We start from the raw sequence: 21804 nt of genomic DNA, 5'->3' as shown, positions 1-21804 counted from the left end.
CCTCATCTAATAAAGAAATCTGAGTAAGAGGAAAGGGGTGAAATTAACATTTTTGAGTACCTGCTCTGTATCATACCCTCTGCCTGAGAATTTTTTTAATTGAGGTATAACTGACATAACTTATTAATTTCAGGTGTACAACATGATTAGGTATTTGTATATGCTGAGAACTAATCACAATAAACCATTACCATCTGTCACCATATAAAGTTATAAAATTAACTTTCTTGTTATGAGAACTTTTAAGAAATTAAAGCAACCTTCTAATATGGAATACAATATTACTGACTAGAGTCACAGTACATTACATCCCCACGACTTATTTTATAACTGGCAGTTTGTACCTCTTGACCCCCTTCATCTATTTCATCTACCCTCAATCCCTTTCCCCTTTGGCTACCACTAATCTGTTTCCTATTATGTATGAGTTTTGTTTTGTTTTATTGCACTTGAATGAAATCATGTAGTATTTATCTTTCTCTGACTTATTCCACTTAGCATGAAAACCTTCAAGGCCCATCCATGCTATTGCAAATGGCAAGATTTCCTTTTTAACGGTTGAATTTCTTTGGTATTGCCTGTAACTTATTTCTGGTTTTATTTGAATGCTTTTACTTAGTAAGTCTAGCTGAAAGTTTGTCAGTTTTATCTTTTCCAGCTCTTAACTGCATTGATCTTTTCTATTGTCTTTTGAGCCTCTATCTCCAATTTGATCTTGATTATTTCCTTACTTCTAACTCTGGGCTTTACTTTTTCTAGTTTCTTTGGTGTTAAAGTTAGATTTATTGAGATTTTTCTTGTTTCCTGAGACAGGCATGTATCACTATTAACTTCCCTTTGAGAACTGTTTTTGCTGTACTCCATAACTTTTGGTTATGTTATATTTGGTTATGTTGTATTCCATTTTCATGTCTCAAGGCATTTTTAAATTTCTGTTGACCCATTGGTTGTTCAGTAGCACATTGTTTAACACATGTCTGATTTTTTTAGCTTTCTTCTTATAATTGATTTCTAGTTACATACTATTGTGGTTGGAAAGGACGCTTGATATGACTTCAGTCTCCTGAATTTATCAAGACTTGTTTTGTGATTGAACATGTGATCTACCCTGGAGAATGTTCCATGTGCACTTGAGAAGACTATGTATTCTGCTGCTTTTGGGTGGAATGTTCTGTATATATCTATTAAGTCCATCTGATCCAATATGTTGTTTAACACCAGTGTTTGTTTATTGACTTTCTGTCTGGATGAGCTATCCATCAATGTGTATGGGGTAATAAGTACCCCATTATTCTATTGCTATCAGTTCCTCTCTTTAGGTCTGTTAATATTTGTTTTATATATTTAGGTGTAAAAATATTTACATATGTTTTATTTTCTTGTTGTATTGACACTTTTATCATTATGTAATGCCCATCTTTGTTACTACAGTTTTTGTTTAAGTCTGTTTTGTCTGATATAGTGACCCCAGCTTTCTTTTGATTTCCACTTGCATGAAACACCTTTTCCATCCTTTCACCTTAAGTCTGTGTGTATTCTCAAATCTCAAGTGAATCTCTTGTATAGACTGGTCTTATTTTTTCAATCCACTTAGCCACTCTATGTCTTTTGATTGGGGAACTTAGTCATTTACATTTAAAATGATTATTTGTAGGTATATAATTACTGCCACTTTGATCATTATTTTCTGGCTGTGTAGTAGTTCCTGTTCCTTTTGCTCTCTTCCCTTGTGATTGGATAATTTTCTTTAATGTTCTGCTCATCTCATTATCTTTGTGCACTATAGGTTTCTGCCTTGTGGTTACCATGAGACTTACATGTAGCACCCTATCAGTACATATATATACTAATTTTAAGTTTATAGCAAGTTTGAATGCTTTCTAAAACTGCATTTTTCTTCCCCCATTTTGTTTTTGATGTCATGATTTACATCTTATTTTGCATATCTCTTACCTAATTATTGTGGATTTTTTACAACTTTTGTCTTTTAGTCCTTATACTATCTTTATAAGTGAATAGACCACTACCTTTACTATGCATTTATCTTTACCAGTGAGATTTTTACTTCCTTTTTTTTTGTTACTACTATCCTTTTTTATTAAGCTTAAAGATTCCATTTATGTATTTTGTAAGGCCAGTTTAGTGGTGGTGAACTCCTTTACTTTTTGCTTGTCTAGAAAACTCTTTACCTTTTCTTGCATTCTGAATAACTTTGCAGGGTAAAGTATTCTTGGTTGTAAGTGTCTTTTCCTTTCAGCACTTTTAATATATCATGCCACTCCCTTCTGGGTAGCAAAGTTTCTATTGAAAATTCTGCTAACAGTCTTAGGAGTTCCCTTATATGTAACATGTTTTTCTCCTGATGCTTTTAAGATTCTCTCTCTATGACACTTTAATCAGGTGTCTCGCAGTGGATCAGTCTAGGTTCACTTTATTTAGAATTCTCTGGGCTTCCTGGAGCTGGATGTCTGTTTTCTTCTTCACATTCAGCAAGTTTTCAGCTATTACTTCAAGTAAATTTTATGCCCTTTCCTCTGCCCCTTTTCCTTTTGGGACTCCTATTATATGAACGTTACTCTGCTTAATACTGTCTGATAGGTCCCTTAACCTATCTCCTCTTTTTAAAATTCTTTTTTCTTTTTGCTGCTCTGTTTGGGTTAGTTCCACTGCCCTGTCATCCAAATCACTGATCCTTTCTTCTGCTTCAACTAGTCTGCTGTTAGATCCTTCCAATATATTTTTCAGCTCAGTTAGGGTATTCCTCAGCTCTATGACATGTTTGGTACTTTATTTTTTATCTCTTTGTTGACATTCTGTGTTCATCCATTCTTCTCCCAAGTTCAGTGAGCATCTTTATGAACATTATTTTGAACTCTTTATCAGGTAAATTATTTATCTCCATTTCATTATCTTCTTTAGTTTGGAACATACTCATCTGTCTCACTTTGCTTGACCCTCTGAGTTTTTTCTGTGTGTCAGGCTATCTCTTCCACTCTTGAAGGAGTGGCTTTTTGTAGATGAACCGTAATGTTCAACCCTGCCCTGGCTCTTAGTCATCTCTCAAAACTTTGTGATTGTCTATGCAGCCTGATTTATTAGACCTGTCAGTGTTCCAAAGGGAGGGATCTCAGTCAGCATCTAGTGTCAGGCTGATTCGAAGCCAGATCCTCAGGCAGCAGCTTTTAAAGTATGCAAAAATATACAGTGCCATGGGACCACAATCATGAACCCTGCTGGCCTCTGGCATTCCCTGGGTGATGGTTGCAAAAATTAGGGTTCTAGATGAGTGTATAAGTTCCTTTATGGGGGGTACCAGCAAGCTGCAACAAGGCCAAGGGACAGTACAAAGATGGCATCCTCTGGCTTAATTTCCTGAGAGGACCTCTATAGCCCTAGATGTTTGCCAAACCTGAAAACGGCCCTGCAGGCTGAAGCTCCAGGACAAGTAAACAGGCCTTTTTCACAGTTTGGGGTGTGTGTGTGTGTGTGTTTCTCAGTCTGCTGTTTATGCTGTTCCTGGAAGTGGTAGCCTGCCAAGAACAGTCTCTTCCATTTTTCCAGTCACAGGGGGCCCAGAAATGCAAGCCCCACTGGCCACGAGGGCCAGGTGACCAAGGGTTGTCCTCTGGATGGAATGCACATACCTGCCAGCTTTAGCAAGGCAACAGGAGAGCGCAGGGCTGGGGCACGCCTGCCAGCTTTAGAGAAACACTGGAGGAGCACAGGACCAGGGCGTGCTGGCTGGCTTTAATGAGGTAGCAGCAGAGTTCGGGGATGGCACATGTCCACTAGCTTTAGTTTTAGTGAGGCAGCAGGAGAGCACAGGCCCAGGGCAGGCCTGCCAGTTTTATCAAGGAAGAGGGCAAGCGCAGGGCTTAGACACGCCCACTGGCCTAGTGGGGCGCTGAGTGCTGTAAATGCCCAGGCCCACAGGTGTCAACACAATAGAGGGGGAGTGCAAAAATGGTGTAACCAGTACCTCCACCCCTGGAGAGTCCCAAAAGGCCCCTGCTCCTCCAGCAGACAATTAAGATTAGCAAATGAATCTCCTTTATATGTAGTTTAGGTGCTTTTTAAACTGCAGCTTTTGTGCTGGGTCCTGGGGTGAGTGAGCCTGCACTTGAGTTTTTTAAGAGCAGAATCTCAGTTCGCTACAGCCTTTGGGTCTCCTGGCCACAAGCCCTGTTGGTTTTCAATGTGAAACACTTTGAAGCTCATCTCTATGGTGCAGGTCCCAAGGACCGGGGTGCCTGATGGGGGGCACCAGCCCCTTCCTCAGGAGGGAGCTCCCGATTGTGGGTCACAGTGCCGGGAGTAGAGAGGGGGGGTTCCTTACAAGATCCATGTCTTTGCCTCTCCTACCCATATTGATGTGGCCCTCTTATCCTTTGCTGTAGATGAGCTGTCCAGCTAGTGCCGAGGTCTTTCTCCGAGGGATATGCTCCACATGCAGCTGCAGATTCGGTGTGTCTGCGGGGGAGGTGAGTGCAGGCTCTTGCCACGCTGCCATCTTGAACTAACTTCTGCTAGGTACTTTAGAAAGCAAATCATTCAATCCTAAAAATAATTCTCTATATTATTAAGCTCATTTTACAGATGAGGAAACAGGATCAGATAAATTACATAACAGTTTGCTGCCAGGTAAGGAGAGATTAAAATCTATGCCTCGTGCTGTGGCTTATGTGTTGCTGGTTGCCTGTGGTTAAACTACAAGTGCTGAGCTTTAGTTTCCTTATTTTAAAAATTAAGATAACGATGGTACCTACTTTTAGAGCCCTGTGAAGTTTAAATAGCTAACCTGTACACGTAACAGTGTGGTGGAAAGGGGCAGGACTGGCACTGTGCCACTTGCGAGAGTAAGCCTTCGAAGCCTGCTGGTCTTTCCCTTTTGCCCTCCTCTGACACTTTTTCTTTCATGCTACAAGGCCCAGGGAGCCTATGAATGAGGCGACCCCACTGGCACACAGAGAGAAAGAGGCCCAGCTGGCACACAGCACCTTGGCCTCTGACATGTCAGTGTGGCCGTCGCAGACCCTCAGCGGGAGGCCAGCTGCCAACTGACTGCAGCTGCACGAGTGGACCCAGATGAGACCAGCATTAGAACTTCTCAGTCACCTACAAAATCACGAGAAGTAATAAAGCAATTTTTAAAACCATGAAGCTTTGCAGTGGTTCATTGTACAACAGATGACTTTAACGGTTTGACTAAAAACATGTTAGTTTACAATCCCAAATTAAAGGTACAAAAATGAGATAAAAGAACACTTCATAATCCATACTTTAAAGTTTTACCCCCCAAAGATCTTCTCCAAGTTTGAAAAACTGACTTTCTTAATTCGTAAAAGTTCAAATAACCTTTGACATACATGACTAATCATAGCCAGCAGGCTATATTTTGTCTGATGAAATCAATACTTCAATAAACCCTGGGGAAGAACAATTATTTAGCTAAAGCCAGACTAAAATAAGGGGAGGAGTTCTGAAGTAGATGACCAAATGACCCTATCTGCTTTGTTCCCATCTTCTTAGGGAAACACATCAGCAGTCGCTCATTTGCCCCCCGCCCCCATCCCTAACATTTCTCTCTGTGGCATTTGATTATGGAATTGCTTCGTACATCAGACTAAATTTCAAGGCTTTCCTCCTAATTCTGACATGTAAACATTTTCTCATTTCTTCCTATCTATTGATTATTCCCAAATCTGTATCTATAGTCCAGAAAGCTTTCCTGAGATCAGGACTCATCTCTTAAGATAAAATGGAATAATCTCCTCATAGAGGTACCCCGGAGTCAGTTCAAAACTGAACAACTAATCCTTTGCTCCGCTCCACCCTTTCTCTTCCTCCTTTTTCTAATGTCTTTTTCTCCTTTCATACTATCAGACTAAGTCCTATTTAGGCATAATTTCTTCTGGGAAACCTTTCAAAAATCTCCAGGGCTAGGCTGGGTGCTAGTCTTTCCTGAAATTTATCACTTCTCTTTGAACATTATTACAATTGTACATATTAAAACTGTACATCTTGTATACATTATAATAACTGCAGTTTTTATTTTACCATTCATTCAACAAATACAACGTGAGGTAATGACAAATGATGCAGTAAAATACAGCAGGGTAAGTGGCTGCTTCCACCTTAGTAGAAGGGGAGGCCTTTTCAGTTTCCTTATAGAGAAAAAGCTGCTCTTCAACTGGGGGTGTGGGGGTGTTGTATGAGCATGTGTGTAGGGAAGGAATTTTCAGGCACTCACAGATTTGATCCTAATGAGATGGGAAGCCATTGGAATGTTCTGAGCAAAGGATGACATAACCTGATTTATGTTTTTACATGATACACTGGTTACTAGAGGGAGAATAAACTGTAGGAGGGTGAGGAAGGAAGCTGGGAGAACAGGGGGTTATTGCTATAATATGGTGGTCCTCAACTGGAGACAATTTAGACTCCCAGAGGACATTTTCACAACGTCTGGTGACATTTTTGGTTGTCCTAACTGTGGGAGAGGGTCCCCACAGTTATGACTACTTGCATCTAGTGCAAAGAGGCTAGATAACGCTAAATACCCTACAATGCCCAGGACAGCCCACTCCCCCTAAAACAATTACTGGCCCAGAATGTCAGCAGTACCAAAGTTGAAAAACTGTGTAATACTGTGATAGAATGGTGGCTTGGATTAAGATGGTAGTGGTCAGAGGTTGAGAGGTGCTCAGATTCTGGATATCTTTTAAAAGTAGAGATGACATTTGCTGAAGGATTAAATGTATAGTATGAGGGAAAAAGTGGGATGAAAGATGAGAGGAAAGTTTCTCACCTGAGCAATTAGAGGAATGAAGTGCCTTGTATTGAGATGGGCAAGGATGTGGGAACAGTGAGTAGGGGACGGGTATTTTGTTTCATCTGGGGGTGAGTGGAAGCAACTGATGGGCCTCAAGTGTTCAGTTTTTGACATATTAAATTTGAGAATGTCTACTTGGCATCAAGTGAACAGATCAGGTAGGCAGATGGATATATGCCTCTGAAGTTCATGGGAAAGGTTGAGGCTGCAGATAGAAACTCGTGAGTCTTAGCCTCTACACTGTCTTTAAAGCTATAGAACAGGGTGAGATGTTTCAGGGAGTGAATGCTAACTGAGAAGAGATCTGAGCTCTGAGGCATTCTAACGTTTAAAGGGGAGGAGAAACCAGAGAAAAATACGCAGGTGAAGTATGAGGTTTGAAGTATGAGGAGGTCTGAGGTATGAGAACTGAGAGTAGGAAAGAATGACCAACTGTGTCAAATGCTGCTGAGAGGTCAAAAGGAAAATGAGTTTTAAGAAATGACAACTATACCTGGCAACATGGATGCCAGTGCTTATGTGGAAATGAGCCATTTTGGTGGTAAGGTAGGAAAGAAAGCCAGACTGGCCTACTGTCAGAAAACAGGGGGAAGGTAGACAGTAGCTCTAAACAATGTTACACTTTCTTGAGGTCTTTGAAAAGCTGAGTAATGAAACACACTAATATCTGGCAGGGGCATTTTTTTCTTCCAACTTATTTCATATATTCAAATATACAAAAAAGTTTGTAGTATGACAACCTCCCTCCTTATATCTACTAAGAAATTCAACATGTAACACCATCATATTTGTTTTTCACATATGTATATACACATATATATATGTATATATACACACACATACTTCTGAAAACCGAAAGTAATTTCATCTCTAAAGATACTTCAGATACACCTCCTTAATAAAAGTTCTTTCTCGTACATAACCATAACAACCATTAACACACTTAGGAAAATAAAAACTATATCCCCAAATATATTTGATAACTAGGCATATTCAAATTCCCCCACTGTGTGTTTTACAGCAGCTTTTTTCAAACCAGGATTTACTCAAGTCCATACACTATCATGTTTCTTTGCTCTTTCTAAATGACTTTTTAAAAAGACCTGTCTTATAGAATGAATTTGAAATATTCTTTGTCATTCCATTTAACCTGCTCTCCTGAACTAGAAGGGGAATTTTTGAGGGTAGTAAATATATGTATTATTTCTGATACAATATTCTATAATTAACATTTCCCAACCTTCCTATATTTCTCTGCCCTTTCATGTTTGGAAAATTCTCAATTTATTCCAAGATTTTTTTTTTTCATTTAATTGTGACCTCTTATCTCTGAAGACTCAACTGAGCAACTTCCAGGTTTTATACACTCCATATTCAGAAAAAAACATATTACCTACTTTTCATCTATTATAAGAATTCAAGGGAGATCTCATCTTAAAGCTAATCAGTACGTGAACCAAACATCATTTTATTGATTAATCATGACAAAGTACATTTGGAAAGTAAAATGGATTCTCTGAAATTTATTTCCTGATTAGCAAAATAGTGCCTCCTAATAGTTGAGAGGGAAGGCTGGTGTCAAATACATCTATGCAACCGGAAACTGTACCACCAAGAGAGCTCACTGGGCCTGGTGCCTGTATGCTCTGGGTGCTTTTCTAAGTGGTAAACAGCTTAAATACAGATGAAAAAGTTGATTATGCTAGTATTTGAGCTTCTGTAACTTGTCATTCATGTATAAATTCCTTAAACAACTTAATGAGTGTTCTTTAAGCCACTTAAGATGCAAACTTACCTAACAATGTTTACAACTAGAATTCGAAAGAACATTCAGGCATTGCTGATTTATCTTTAGAAATTTTCTGCCATAATCTTCAGATTGTCTTTCCCATAGTATTGGAAAGCATTAAAAATAGAATGAATGTGCTTTGTTAACAGTGCTTTCTATACAAATAAATTTTATACTCTTTATTTCAATGAACATTTCAAGTTCCCTCCAACTTACATTGCTAATTTTTTGGTATCTTACAAAACCTGAAATTATTTAGCACAGTATATCAAATATAAATTATGATGTAATGAGTTCATTTATGAGTTCAAATGAAATAAAATAATGAAATGAGTGAAAATAGTGAAATAAATGAGTTCATCTCATAGGATAAAATAAATGAGTAAAATAAAATGGTTAATGATTTTAACCATTTTATTTACTTACTTGGACTTCTTTAGTGCTTTGGCATTAGAATTTTAATCAAACTAGCGATACTCAGAGTGACCGTTTACAACTCCTGTGGACCTACGGACTATTACAATGAGGTAAACGACCTTCACTAGTCACCAAGTCCACTTCAGCCTGATTTATCACTGCAGAAAAACTCATCACTGGAATAAATCAGAAGCTGGGCATCAGATTTTATGAAGAACCTCCCATGATACCAGAAGTAAACTATTAATTCATACTAAAATCAAAATTGTGGTTATCACCTTAAAAGTCTGCCTGTAGATACCTGAACTTTCAGACTATCTAGAACATCATGAAAACCAAGAGAAGTTCCTGATCATACTATGCCAAGTTCTGATTTTGACAGTTACACAGGAAGGTGGGGCCAGTAGTAGAAAATCATTCTTTCAACTTACTCTCCAGCTCGGAAATTATACAATAACATACACAAAAATACAATTATTTCACAGAACTACATTAACATTTGCACAATTTCAATGGAATAATCAACATTATTGAATTACTTGCTCTAATATGAAGCAATGTGAGGCAACAAAATCAAACTAACATGTTACATAATCGTGGTAGCCAGCCTCCAATGGCCTCCAATGAGCCCTGCCTCCTGGAAGTCACCCACTGTGTGGGTCTGCGCAATAGAGTGATGTTAGGTTTTAAGGCTGGTTACAGAAGCCATTGCGGTCCCTGCCTCTCTCTCTTAGATCACTTACTCTGGGGGGAAAGCCAGCTGCCGTGCTGTGAGGACACTCGGGCAGTTTTCAGACGGCTGCAACCACATGAGATGAATTGGAACCACCCAGCTAAACCACTACAAGATTCTTGACCATCAAAAGCTGTGAAGTAATAAATGTTGTGTTTTAAGCTGTTTAGGGATAATTCCTTACATAGTAAAAATACAATATAATCTAATTTAATTTGTTGAAGTGGTAACTTTGTAACTTCTCATTTAGGTATTAAAAATCATAGCACCCTGATGCAGTGCAATGCATTATAAAAAAAGCCAGTAACAAATACCTACTGAGGGTAAAAAGTACCACTAAGTACCACTGAGGATAAAAAACTCTCACATTCCACAGGAAGTTTCCTTAGAGTAATATTCATGGCTGACCTTTCACTAACTCCTCCCTAGCATAGGGGGAGTAACAAGTTTGAGAAAAAAAATTCTGAGGCTCAGCCACTTGCTCTCCTTTCCGTTTGGGATTTGTCTCACTGAAGAGGGCCGTTGGTTGTAGTCTGCTCTCTGTCACACAGTAAATATAGTAGCACAGGCTCTATTCTTATAAATAGAATAACCTGAAGTTTAAATCTACCTAATTCTGAGTGTAGCACTACAAAGTTCAGTGTTGTTGCAAACCTCAGCCACATTTTCCAAATAACTTTTTTAGTAATTAAACTTATATTTGAATTTTCATCTATCTGACTCCTGAATCTTATTTTTAAACTGGACCCAAACCTCAGCAGGGGGAAAAAGAGGGTATTGCTTATCACTGTATAAACTAAGTACAAAGTACTGTCATGGGTATTTTGTGCTCATGGGGAGGGTTTTTTTTAACTGAAGTATCGTTGATATACAATCTTATGTTGGTTTCAAATGTACAACACAGTGGCTCAGCAGTTACCCATGGTATTAAATCCTTACCACCTGTAGTGCAGTCACTATCTATCAATGTAAAAAGATGTTACAAAATCACTGACTATTCTCCATGCTGTACTACCATCCCCATCCCTGTGACCAACTTATATGGTGATTGTGAATTCTCATGCCCTTTTATTCCCCTCACACTCCTCTTTGGTAACCACTAGTCACCTCTCAGTGTCTGTAAGTCTACTGCTGTTTTGTTCAGTTTTGCTTTGTTTTTATACTCCACAAGTAAGTGAAATCATATGGTATTTGTCTTTCTCCATCTAGCTTATTTCACCAAGCATAATACCCTCTACATCCATCCATGGTGTTACAAATGGCAGGATTTCTTTTTATGGCTGAATAACACTCCATTGTGTTTACTTCCACATCTTTTTTATCCATTCATCTACTGATGGACATGTAGGTTTACTTCCATATCTTGGCTACTGAAAATTGTGCATGCTGTTGGGGATTTTACAGTATATTTGGGGTATAAAATACAACACCCAAAGGGTTACATAATAATCCAAGAGCTACCCAACAAATACATAAGCAGCACATAATTATTAACAAATAGGTAAGAAACTATGGTCATTGATGAGCATCAAAAATTCTGAAGGAGAAAAGAGAAAACACAGATGCCAAGACCCCATGCCAAATCCACAGATTCAGGAAATGGGACCAAAGCAATTGTATTTTTTAGTAAGTTCCTAAAATAATGCTGATTCAACCAATTTAAGAACCCAAGATATATACACTATGAGTTCAACGACTTTGGAAAAAAGGAGATTGCTATAAGCCAGCAAAGGAAAGATTATAGCAAAGAGAACTTCAGGCAAACTTTAAAAGGACATGCAGGGTTTAGATGAGATGAAGATAATGAGGGGAAACCAACATTTGCTGAGGGCTTATTAACTGCCAGACATTGTCCTTAATTATCACCTCATTTAAAATAACTTCATTTCATATATGGCAAAATTGAGGTTCAGAAAGGTTAAATAATTTGACTAAGGTAACAAAACTAGCTAAATGATAGAGTGGGATTAGTAGATATTTTCATTTTATAGATGAAATTGAGCCTCAGGGAGGTTGAATGTTTTGCTGGAAGTAACAAAACTGGATAGTGGCAAAGCCATGGTATGTAGCCAAGTGGAAATCAGGTCTGTGAAGCTAAACCCTATGCTGCTTTTTTTTTTTGAAAAAGATGGGGAGGAGGTCTATGTTGCTTAGGAAAACACAAAAGTAGAAAAGCAAAAGCAAACTTAAAAAGAAATCGAATTAGACCACCAAAAATAGTCTAAATTTTAACCACATCGCTATATATATATTACAGACAGTTTATATATTAAAGACCACCAGTGGCTTAAAAATCACTTAAAATTTTTTTTTAATCATTGAAGTTGTGTCTTATTTATTTTACTAAAAATTAGTAATCAGTTAAAATTAGTAATTAGCAGTCAGTTAGAACCCAATTATTAGACTGAACCAATGACTTAGCAACTAGTTGGACAGCAGCAACACAGACAAAACAGTGTAATTAATTTTATGGTTAGCCTCAGTTTTAGATGTGTAATTTTAAGGCCAGAATAATTTTATTTATAACTGAAATTTTTAAAGATTGTTTTGTGACAATGTTTTGTAAAATTTCTTTGTGGTCAATATTACAATTTAAGGACTTTTTAATGAGTGAAGCTAAACATTCATTCATCTTTATTCTCCATGTATAGTGACTTCAGTTTTATTTTTCTATCTTCAAAACCAAAGTAAAAATTCAACTCCATGAGGCCCTTCTTTTAATTAAAATTAATCATTTTTCATTTACTGCTGCTACAGAACATTGCTTGTACAACTCTATTTAGCATTTATTTCATTTTTATATGAAAGCTATTTGTTTATAAAATTTTCTACTTCTTTTTGGGGTTAAGGACTATGCACTATGCACCTTTGGATTCACCCAGCATTTAGCATAGTGCCTCGTACCTTCAATAAAAGCTTGCTGACAAATAAGTTAATATGTTCTGCATAATATGAGCATATAAATTACAGATTCATCTTCCAAACCAACCCTGAACTAACAAATAGGACGGACATGGGGAAATATACTGCTAAAAATGTTCTATTTCATGAGCAGGTTTGGTCGGCCACATAAACTGGGAATTGGGAATCACCAAGATCATTCTTCAACAAAATATGTACTATATACCAGGCAATGTATATATAGTGAACAAAACAGATGTAGTCTTCGCCCTCACAGAGCTCACAACCTACTAGGGAGACAGGCAGTAACACATACATATGTTTGAGGAAAACGAACAGCAGGTGGTAACAAAGAATGAGTGGGGGTGGAGGGTGGAGGGCTGCTCAGATAGGGTGCACAGCTCAAAAGGCGAAATTCAAGCTGAGGCTGAAGGATAAATCAATTCTGCAAAGAGAAAGGGAACAGCAGCAGAGCTAAGGTTCTAAAGGTGTGTGTGTGGGATCATAGGCTGCAATGCCAGCTTCAGAGAAACATAGTCACTACAGCACATTCCCCAATCTTCTGTTTTTCAATTACTTTGCTATTGTTTCTATCACTTCTCCTTTTCTGGTGGTTTAGATCTTCCTGGCTAAAAAAAATCATGGCATGAACTCCGAAGAATGTTAAGACTATCCACTTCCAAATAATCCTAATTTTCTTCCAGTCCTTATAACTGATAAATTCATCTCGAAGTGACAACTCTGTCCCAATTGGGAAAGAGTGTTTCTCTCTATCAGCTTTAATTTTTTGATTTAGAGCCTCCTGATTGCTAATCAACATGTTGTGTGATTACTTCAACAATTACTTACAGAATGTTATTTTGTCATCAGAAAAATGCACGCTGCTTTCTGAACTCTAGGTTACTCTAGAGCCTAGGCAGAGTAAATGTACCTAAAGTGGTTTAAATCCTTAAACCACTGGGCATTCTCAGATCTACTGCTGCAGCTACCTGTTAAATTATTGAGAGCCATGTGGTATATTGGAAAAAGCTCTAGAGTAGAAATTAGAGGATGTAGGTCCCAGATCTGCCACTTTGTTATGCAAATTTAGGTAAACAGTTTCCCTCTTTTAGGCTTAGTTTTCTTATTGGTTAAGTGGGAATACAAAGAGGTTGCATTTTACAAAAATTCAACTACGTGTGCTTGGCAAAAAATTTAAAATACCAATTTGAACAGCTTTCAATGAGCATGCCCTGGAGTAAGCATTAGCTGGAAAGCACCAATCTGTTGTTACATCAATCAGACTCAGTTCTTACGTGCCTCTCATTGATAATCCTGCTCCGCTGTATGATTTTAGTGTTTAAAGATGAATAGATTTATTTTTTTGCTTGGGACCATATCCCCACACATAATCTACTTGCTTCCTCTAGGGCTCAAATGAAAAAATAGATGTGATTTATCTCCTGTTTACTTTAAAGCCAAACAGGTGTACTGACTCTACTATGCCACTATATACTGCGGGCATAGGAACTCATTAAGTCAAAGTTGATGGAGCCCTAGAAATACTGTTGAGACTTGATTTACTGATTATTTATTTTATTAATTACCAAATATCAATTTTATCAACTATGCTACTATCCCAATAGAGCTGGGTCCAGGGCACAGATACATTCACATATGTGGAAAATGGGAAATGTATAGCTATTCATTGCACAATGCCTTTAATAAAGATCAGAAAAAAACCTAAATGTCCAAAAGGAAAGGACTGATGAAATGGTACACTGTATAATGGAGTATTATGCAGCCATAAAGAATCATGAGGAAACACTTCACATAACAATATAGAACTTGTAAAATAAATGAAAAAAATTGGGTACATTAATTATGCATAATGCATGATTTAGGTTAAAAAGGGGACGAAAAATAAAGCACATATAGTACTTATTTGCTTGGATATGCATAAAATTTTTTTGTAAAAATATACAAGAAACCATTAGCATTGGTTGTTGCTTGGTAAGTAACTGGTGGGCTGAGGGACAGGAGCATAGTGAAGACTTCTCACTACACATCCTTTTTGCCTTCTGAATTTCGAATGATGTGTATTACTTATTCCAAAAGAATACACAAAATTTAGGGCTCTTCTTTATCATACTGTCTTTTCTTTTGTGTGGGCAAAACAGAGCCAAGTAAGTTTAGGCTACATAATGGGCTTACATAAGATTCATATAATTTTTGGATGCTAAAGTACAAAATAACCTCAAACTCTCAAACTACTAATTTCTTGTGTGGTCACTATAATGGCTGCATTTACAAATAGGCTGTGCAATCTCTATCACTGCACATATTACTGTATGAAAAATGAACTTTTTCCATCCTTTTATCTCAATTTTCTATCCTCTATTTCTATCCTTGTACTTTCAAAATTCACTGAGGGTAAGAACTAAAACATCTTAACTTTTTAAATATACAAACGCTTAGCACAGTGTAGTGCCAAAAATATTAATACAGGTTCCCGTTCCTTAACTAAAAGGGGCTAGATGTTTTAGGAATAAGAATTTCTTGGAATTAAAAATGTTACAAGGTACACAAACCACTGACACATTATCAATCACCAAGGGCAGCATCCCATAACGAAGTATTTTAAAACTTCTTCAGCAAAACATGGGATAAATAGAGACTATATGTAACTTTTCAGTTCAGGTCATATTTTGCTACCAAATGAATTTTGTCTCCAAGTTTAAAGAAGGTTTTGGTTTGCAAAGCCTTCTGAATGGTGGAATCAGGTAAGAGATTACAGACAGTACCCACAAAAGTGCAGCTATATGGTTAGTCACTTCAGCTCCCATCTTTTTGACAAGATCAGACAAGCAATCATAGCAGGCAACTTTAAATCCCAGGTTTGGGCCTAAGATTTGCTTTGTGATAAAACGAATCCAGTCTAGCAGAGGGGGCAAATGCTGACAATATGAGAAAAGAAAATGGAAAAAAAAAAAAACGAATTGTGTAACACTGTATTATTACTGCAGGTACTTATTAGTTATTAATTTAATAAAAGCTCCCTTTGATGAAATCACGTTAGTTTTTGAAGGTAAAGAGGTAAATAAAACTGTTCCACACTGCTGACTATGGGATAGAGGCAAGCTTTAAACCTATTAGATTGCCTGGAAGGTGAGCTCTTTTAGGCACCAGTGTACACAGAAAGCATTCCAAATACATTACTAAGGAATAAGCAGAAATGTACACAATTTTCTCAACTTCTCCATTACTCTAATATAAAGGAAGAGAGACAAATGCTCCTGATTGTTCTATATTATATCCCTCTTTTTAGCTTAAAAATTCTTATATGACTTTTTTCTACTTTGCAAGGAGAAAAGCTCTGGAGTCAAAACAGCACACACTAAAATCCTCTTTTCTTGCCACAACCCAAGCCCCACCTCCATTTTGTTTGTTACTGTTACATATTTTTTCCTGGCAAAGAAAAACAAATTTGCACTAAAAGACTATAGATTAATTTTGCAGGCAATGTTTGGTATGATTCAGTTTGGTGATGTTGATTTTTTCGTCTTAAAATTTCAGCTACATTTTAACGGAATCCATTAGTTGGTTCAATTTATGAAGTTAACATTCTGCAAGTGTTCATTACAAAAAAAAGTAGTGTATTCCATTACAAAAATGAAAATAGTAATGGTAAACAACAAACACCCTCTTGAGTTTTGGGTACTATCTCAGGAGGATATACCACGTTCTCACATTTTCACCGTAATTCATTAAAAAAGGAAAGAAAACCTAATCGGCTAGATCTTAGAACATAATACCAGCATCTTAATGATCTAGTACAACAATAAAAAAGGTAAATAAAAACTAATCAACCTATTTTTCAGTCCTGAGGAAAAAAACAACTAACTCCCTGTTAGATTTCATGGCCATTTGCATTCCGAGATACCGAAAACTAAAAACTCCTTCTTACTTAAGAATTCCTTGGTACACAGGGCTTGTGTGTTCTCCATACCACCCCATCAAAATTATCAGCATGATTCCAAGATAAATCAGTTACAGACCACTACAAAACCCCACAGTCCAAAATGCCAAAGGTGGCTACTCTGTAAAGAAATGGTCACAGTACAATATTGTTATTCTAGGACATAGAACCAATCAACCGAAAGGATTTCTGGAATACGCTGTCCTCAAGATTCGAATGCAGACTCAGAAATAGCACGCGCGGTCACGATGTTCCTTAAACCACCTGACTTCCCTGCGAAAGCAGATCCTTAAACTTGTAACTGAACGAGAACTCCCCCTTTCTCTGGAGTTAAAACGAGGCAGGGCGGTGGGAATCAGCGCAGCAGGTACGGATCTGCTGACTAGCAAGGATGGGTCATGGGTAACAAAATCTCTGTGCTTCGGCTACTCCCCTTACCGTTAGAAGATCTGGGAGGGAGGAAAAGAGGAGAAACCCCAGAATCCTGGTAGAAAGCCCCTGGCCTCGAAGATTGGGTTTAGGGAGACAGGGAGGGGCAGCTCCGTGTGTGGTGACTCTTTGTGAACACGCGCTCTGGGGCCGCTCGGCTCTCACCGAGGCTTTGGGAGGGCGGACTATGGGGGCCTCGCGCGGCTCCCAGCTGTGCTTCCGAGGCGCTGCAGGGACGCACCGGCCGAGAGCCTTCATTGCACCCTCCCACCCGGGTGCACGTCGACTTCCGACCCGACTCTCGCGGCCGGGGTGCCACCAGACGCGCGGCCATCTCTTTCCTCAGCGTAATCCCTCCGCTGCCCACCGCGCACTAGTTTTGATCACGCTCCACCCCACTGGCCGTCGACGTCACCTCCGCCGCTCGAGCGCTTTTCCAGCAGCTTCCAGAAACGTCGCGTCCCCAAACCCAGCCACTCACAAACGGCGGGCTTGGCAGTCTCCGGCCCCGCCCCTAGTCGTTACCGCAGCTGAAACTGTGACTGCGGCGGCCAAGCGGAAAGCCACGCCTCTGCGGAGGCTGGCCGGAAGTGGTCCTTTTTCGCCTTCCCCGCAGCGCTTACGACGTTTCAGGCCTCGTGCGGAGCAGGAAGGGGACCTCTTTTGCCGCGGACTCAAACCGGAAGCGGCTTTCCTAGAGCAGAGGCCGGTGGGGGAGGAGCAGGCACAACGGAACGTGGGTTGAACGTTCTGCTGGGTAGTGTGGAGCTCAAGCTGGAACAGGAGTTCAGATCGACCTGGTGCAAAGAAGCGGAGTGCCCATGGCAGGTAAGGGAGAAGTCGTTTCTTACAGCTCCCGAGATAGGGGAGCGGGACAGGGGTGGGGAAAGGCGACTTACCTTGGGGGGTAGTCTGCACGCTGAAAGGGTGGGCTAGGCTGGGAGAGGGGAGGGGCTTGGGACTAGGTTCAGGTGGGAAGGGGTTGAAGGTACAAAGATAGTTACATATTGGTTTTGGCTCAGAGAGGTAAATGCTGAAGAGAAACCAGAGATTTTTTTTTTCCTTCGTCTCTCGAGGAGTGTGGAGATGGGGAGGGATAACGGAGCCCTGCGCCGCCTACTCGGGTTTCCAAGGTTGGGTTTTGAAACTGACCCCTCGGTCCTATCCGTCTCAGATTCAGGATGGCTGGGTTTTGTACCAGACAGGTCTGGGCGCCGAAATCCCACCCGGTTTCTCTGCTTCAACTCTGTTGTGGCTCCTCACCTTTGACAGTTAACGTGCGGAGCTCACTTGTTCTTGGAGCGGCAAGCTTAAGCCGAAGGCTCCTCCTTGACCAACTGGTGCCTGGGTTTTCCCGTTTTGCACATAGGACTATGAGTGAAGCTTGATTACGTATCTTTTGCTATTCCCAGAGCCACCTTTACACATTCATTGCACTGTAACTGGGTCCAAACTGTACTAGTAATACGCATTCCGGCTTCAAGAGCATCAAGGGCTCATAAAAGTAATGAAAAAGGGGGCGGCAGAAAAAAAGAGACTGGGGGCGACGTGGAGTAGAGGAGGGTAAGACCGGAAAGCCAGGTTGGTCTCACAGTGCAGTGAGCTTTAGGTTATAATGCTTACCTTTAGGTATACTGTGTTGTCTGGACTCTCCTATAAGAAGGCTGGAGTTAATAGGTGATTTAAAACTGAACAGTTACAGACTCAAACTTGTTCTAGAAAAGCCTCACTTTGGCAGTGATATGGCTGTGGGGGTTGGATGGAAGGAGGTGTGGGGATTTAAGAGCCATTCACAGAATTTGGTGATTTTCACCACGTGAAAAAGAGAGAAGTGGAAGAGTACAGAATCACTCAAATTTGAAGTACCTCTAGGTCAGGTACCTACCTAGATTTTGGAAAATATAGGAAAGAGGAGATGGTTATATTTAAAGGAGGAACGATGAAGGTGGTCATCTAGGGACAAATTATAAGACTCACTGCAAGGTTTTGTATATAGGACAAAGTAAATTGTATTTAGAAGACCTGAATAGCCCACCTCTGGTATTTTTTAAGTGAATTTTCTTTTCAGGGGGTTCTGCATATTCAGAATCCAACCACCAACCTACCATTTTTTTTACCCAACCTGTTTTTCCCATTGAAGTGTTGGGTGGCGGGAACAGGAGAACAGATTTGAAGGCACCTCATGTTTCATAATTGAGAGAGAGAACCAGCTGGAACGTTTTCTAGGTTTCCTGCAGGCAGATGGAAATTTTCATCAAAAACAGTTTATTCAAGATACATAGCCTACCAGTTTTTCTTTTGAGACTACTGCAGATTGGTACTAAATGTACTGCATATTTTCTACATGGGGGGAAGTATGAAATTAGCACCAAATAAGTAGTAGCTACAGTTTACTATGTCAGGTGCTAAGCATTTCACACTTATCATCGATTATAATAACTCTTAGAACAAACCAGTTCTACAGATTTCTGAATCAAGAGCTGCATGTGTAAGGCCCATGCATGCTTTTAGCCACTCGAGAGCCGTAGCACTTGACTCTTTCCTATATAGTCCCTTTTGTAAGTAGATTATGAATAGAACCAACCAAAAATAAATTGATGGTGTCTGTGAGGAGCTTAAAAAGAAAAAGCACCAAACTTGTTTTTACTTCTTGAGTGGTTCTCAGTGGGTGATTTTGCCTCTCAGGGGACATTTGGCAATGTCTGGAGACATTTTTGCTTGTCAGACTGAGGCGTGAGTGCCAGTGGAATCTAGTGGATAGAGGTCAGTGATGCTGGTAAACATCCTGCGACACACAATACAACCCTCACAACAAAGAGTTCAATGGCCCAAAATGTCTATAGTGCTGTAGTTGAAAACCCTGACTTAATGTATATTTCCTCAGAAATAGAAAATTGAGATACACTGGTGCTGATTTTTCTAAAAAGCATTTTTATTTTTGAAATTATTCTGGGACTTGAAAGGTGTGTAACGTTTATATAGCTGGAACAGGATAGCATAAGTAGTTTTTAAAGTGAGTCTGTGATTAGCAGTTTCCCAGGAGTTTGTTGTCATTGAACAGTGGATTCTTAGACTTGGGCAAGACTTGCTTGAAATGATTTTACAGCAGGCCTGCTAAGTGGTGATTCACTCTTAAAGGTCTCCTGTGTCTGATTCCTTGTATTTTAAATCCATATCTAAACTACTCTTAACAATCCTTTCTTCCTTACCCTGAGCTCCAGTCTTACAATTTTGACTTTTACTGAATGTGATTCTACTTAATGGGACTGCACTCAAAACAAGCCTGTTACATGTGTAATTTGTACTGCGATGGTGTATTTTTGTGGTGGTATAGATAATTCCCTGTAAAGTAAAACAGTATTTGTTGGTAGCTTTTAAAAAATAGCATTATTCTCAGTTGGTGACTGAAAGCAGTAGGATGATATGAGGTTCTTTTGTCCCTGTCAAGTAACAGCACAATGCATTTAGGGTTTTTAAAGTACTTTCTTAGTGTAATGCTGACATATTTGTTTCAAATTGTGCATAGACTTCAAAAAATTTATGTTTTCAACTTCTGGTCAATACAGTTTGCTTTAAATAAAAGCTACCTCTATTACACATTTTGATGAATTTGTTTACAAATGAGTCCACTGTAAAAACTGGTCCTATTGCGAGTCTACCCTCTCCCCACAACTTTGCTAGATTTATAAGTATATTTAGGTATTTTGTTTTCACTTCAAGACTGCAATTTTAGAATTTGTTTATCTTAGGACGTATAATTCTCCAAATATACTTAACATGTGTACATCTTGTAAAAGAGCTCATTTTCAAGTAAGTAGGATTTTTATTTAATTGTCTATTGACTTTTTTTTTTTCAGGGTTCATTGACAAATCCTTAGTGATATTGACATGTTTCAAGTGACAATAAATTAGCCAATGACTCGGAATGATGGATTCCCCGAAGATTGGAAATGGTTTGCCAGTGATTGGACCAGGGACTGATATAGGGATATCTTCACTCCACATGGTGGGGTATTTGGGAAAAGTTAGTGAACTTATATTTTGCCTCAGTGCAAAGTTAGTTTTTTTTTTTTTTCCTCCTATTTTTGAGACTTAAACTTGGTTTAATTTGACCAGTTAACTTATAAAAAATTGTATCTTCCACGGAAATCTTACAGCAATGGCGAAAGATTATTTTAATATATTTACCTCTCTGTGTTTTATTGATATGTGAAAGTAGAAATAAAACGTAGACCTTACCGGTTACTACTATACTCTGAAAATATGGACCATACATTTTGCTTGGAAGTTCGCATTACTTTTTCTCTTGTAATAAGACTGATGCTATTCTTAACATTTAAAGTTTGATATTTAAAATTACAATATATTCTTTTGGGATTAATAGCTGTATTTAAAGGCTATATGCATTTCTTTTATTTGCCACGTTTAAAATATCTTGCCAGGATACTTCCAGGTGAAAATTGTAATTTTTTTCTTGTTACTTTTTGTAATTTTATACAATCTAGGAATGTCTGTATTTTAATTTATTTTATTTCTCTTTTAGAGTTATGATTCTGCCAAAGTTCCATCCGATGGGTATTGTCCTGCTTGTAGAGAGAAGGGAAAGTTAAAAGCCTTAAAGACTTACCGAATTAGTTTTCAAGAATCTATCTTTTTGTGTGAGGATCTGCAGGTAAAGTATTAATCTTAGATGGTATTGAGATTTTAGCCTTCTACTTTTTACTCCGGTGTTTAAATTTGTACTC

General features: G+C 38.7%; 1 protein-coding gene across 3 annotated transcripts in view; it reads left to right on the top strand.

The window, feature by feature from the left end:
- Positions 1–17600: 17600 nt before the first annotated feature.
- USPL1 (ubiquitin specific peptidase like 1) overlaps positions 17601–21804 on the top strand; it is a 28777-nt gene continuing 24573 nt past the window's right edge. Inside the window, exons 1-3 of one of the 3 annotated variants that reach the window (XM_036917313.2) lie at positions 17754–17887; positions 20917–21065; positions 21603–21731. In XM_036917313.2, coding sequence (XP_036773208.2) covers positions 20985–21065; positions 21603–21731 — 210 coding nt within the window. In that variant the 5' untranslated portion in view covers positions 17754–17887; positions 20917–20984. Of the gene's footprint in view, positions 17888–20916; positions 21084–21602; positions 21732–21804 lie in introns of all 3 variants that reach the window. The other 2 variants (XM_036917312.2, XM_036917314.2) reach the window with 2 other exon arrangements.

The sequence above is a fragment of the Manis pentadactyla genome, chromosome 2 (genome assembly GCF_030020395.1).
Source record: "Manis pentadactyla isolate mManPen7 chromosome 2, mManPen7.hap1, whole genome shotgun sequence".
Taxonomy (NCBI): Eukaryota; Metazoa; Chordata; class Mammalia; order Pholidota; family Manidae; genus Manis; species Manis pentadactyla.
Note: the sequence above shows the minus strand (reverse complement) of the source record. Positions and strands in the feature narration are given on the sequence as shown.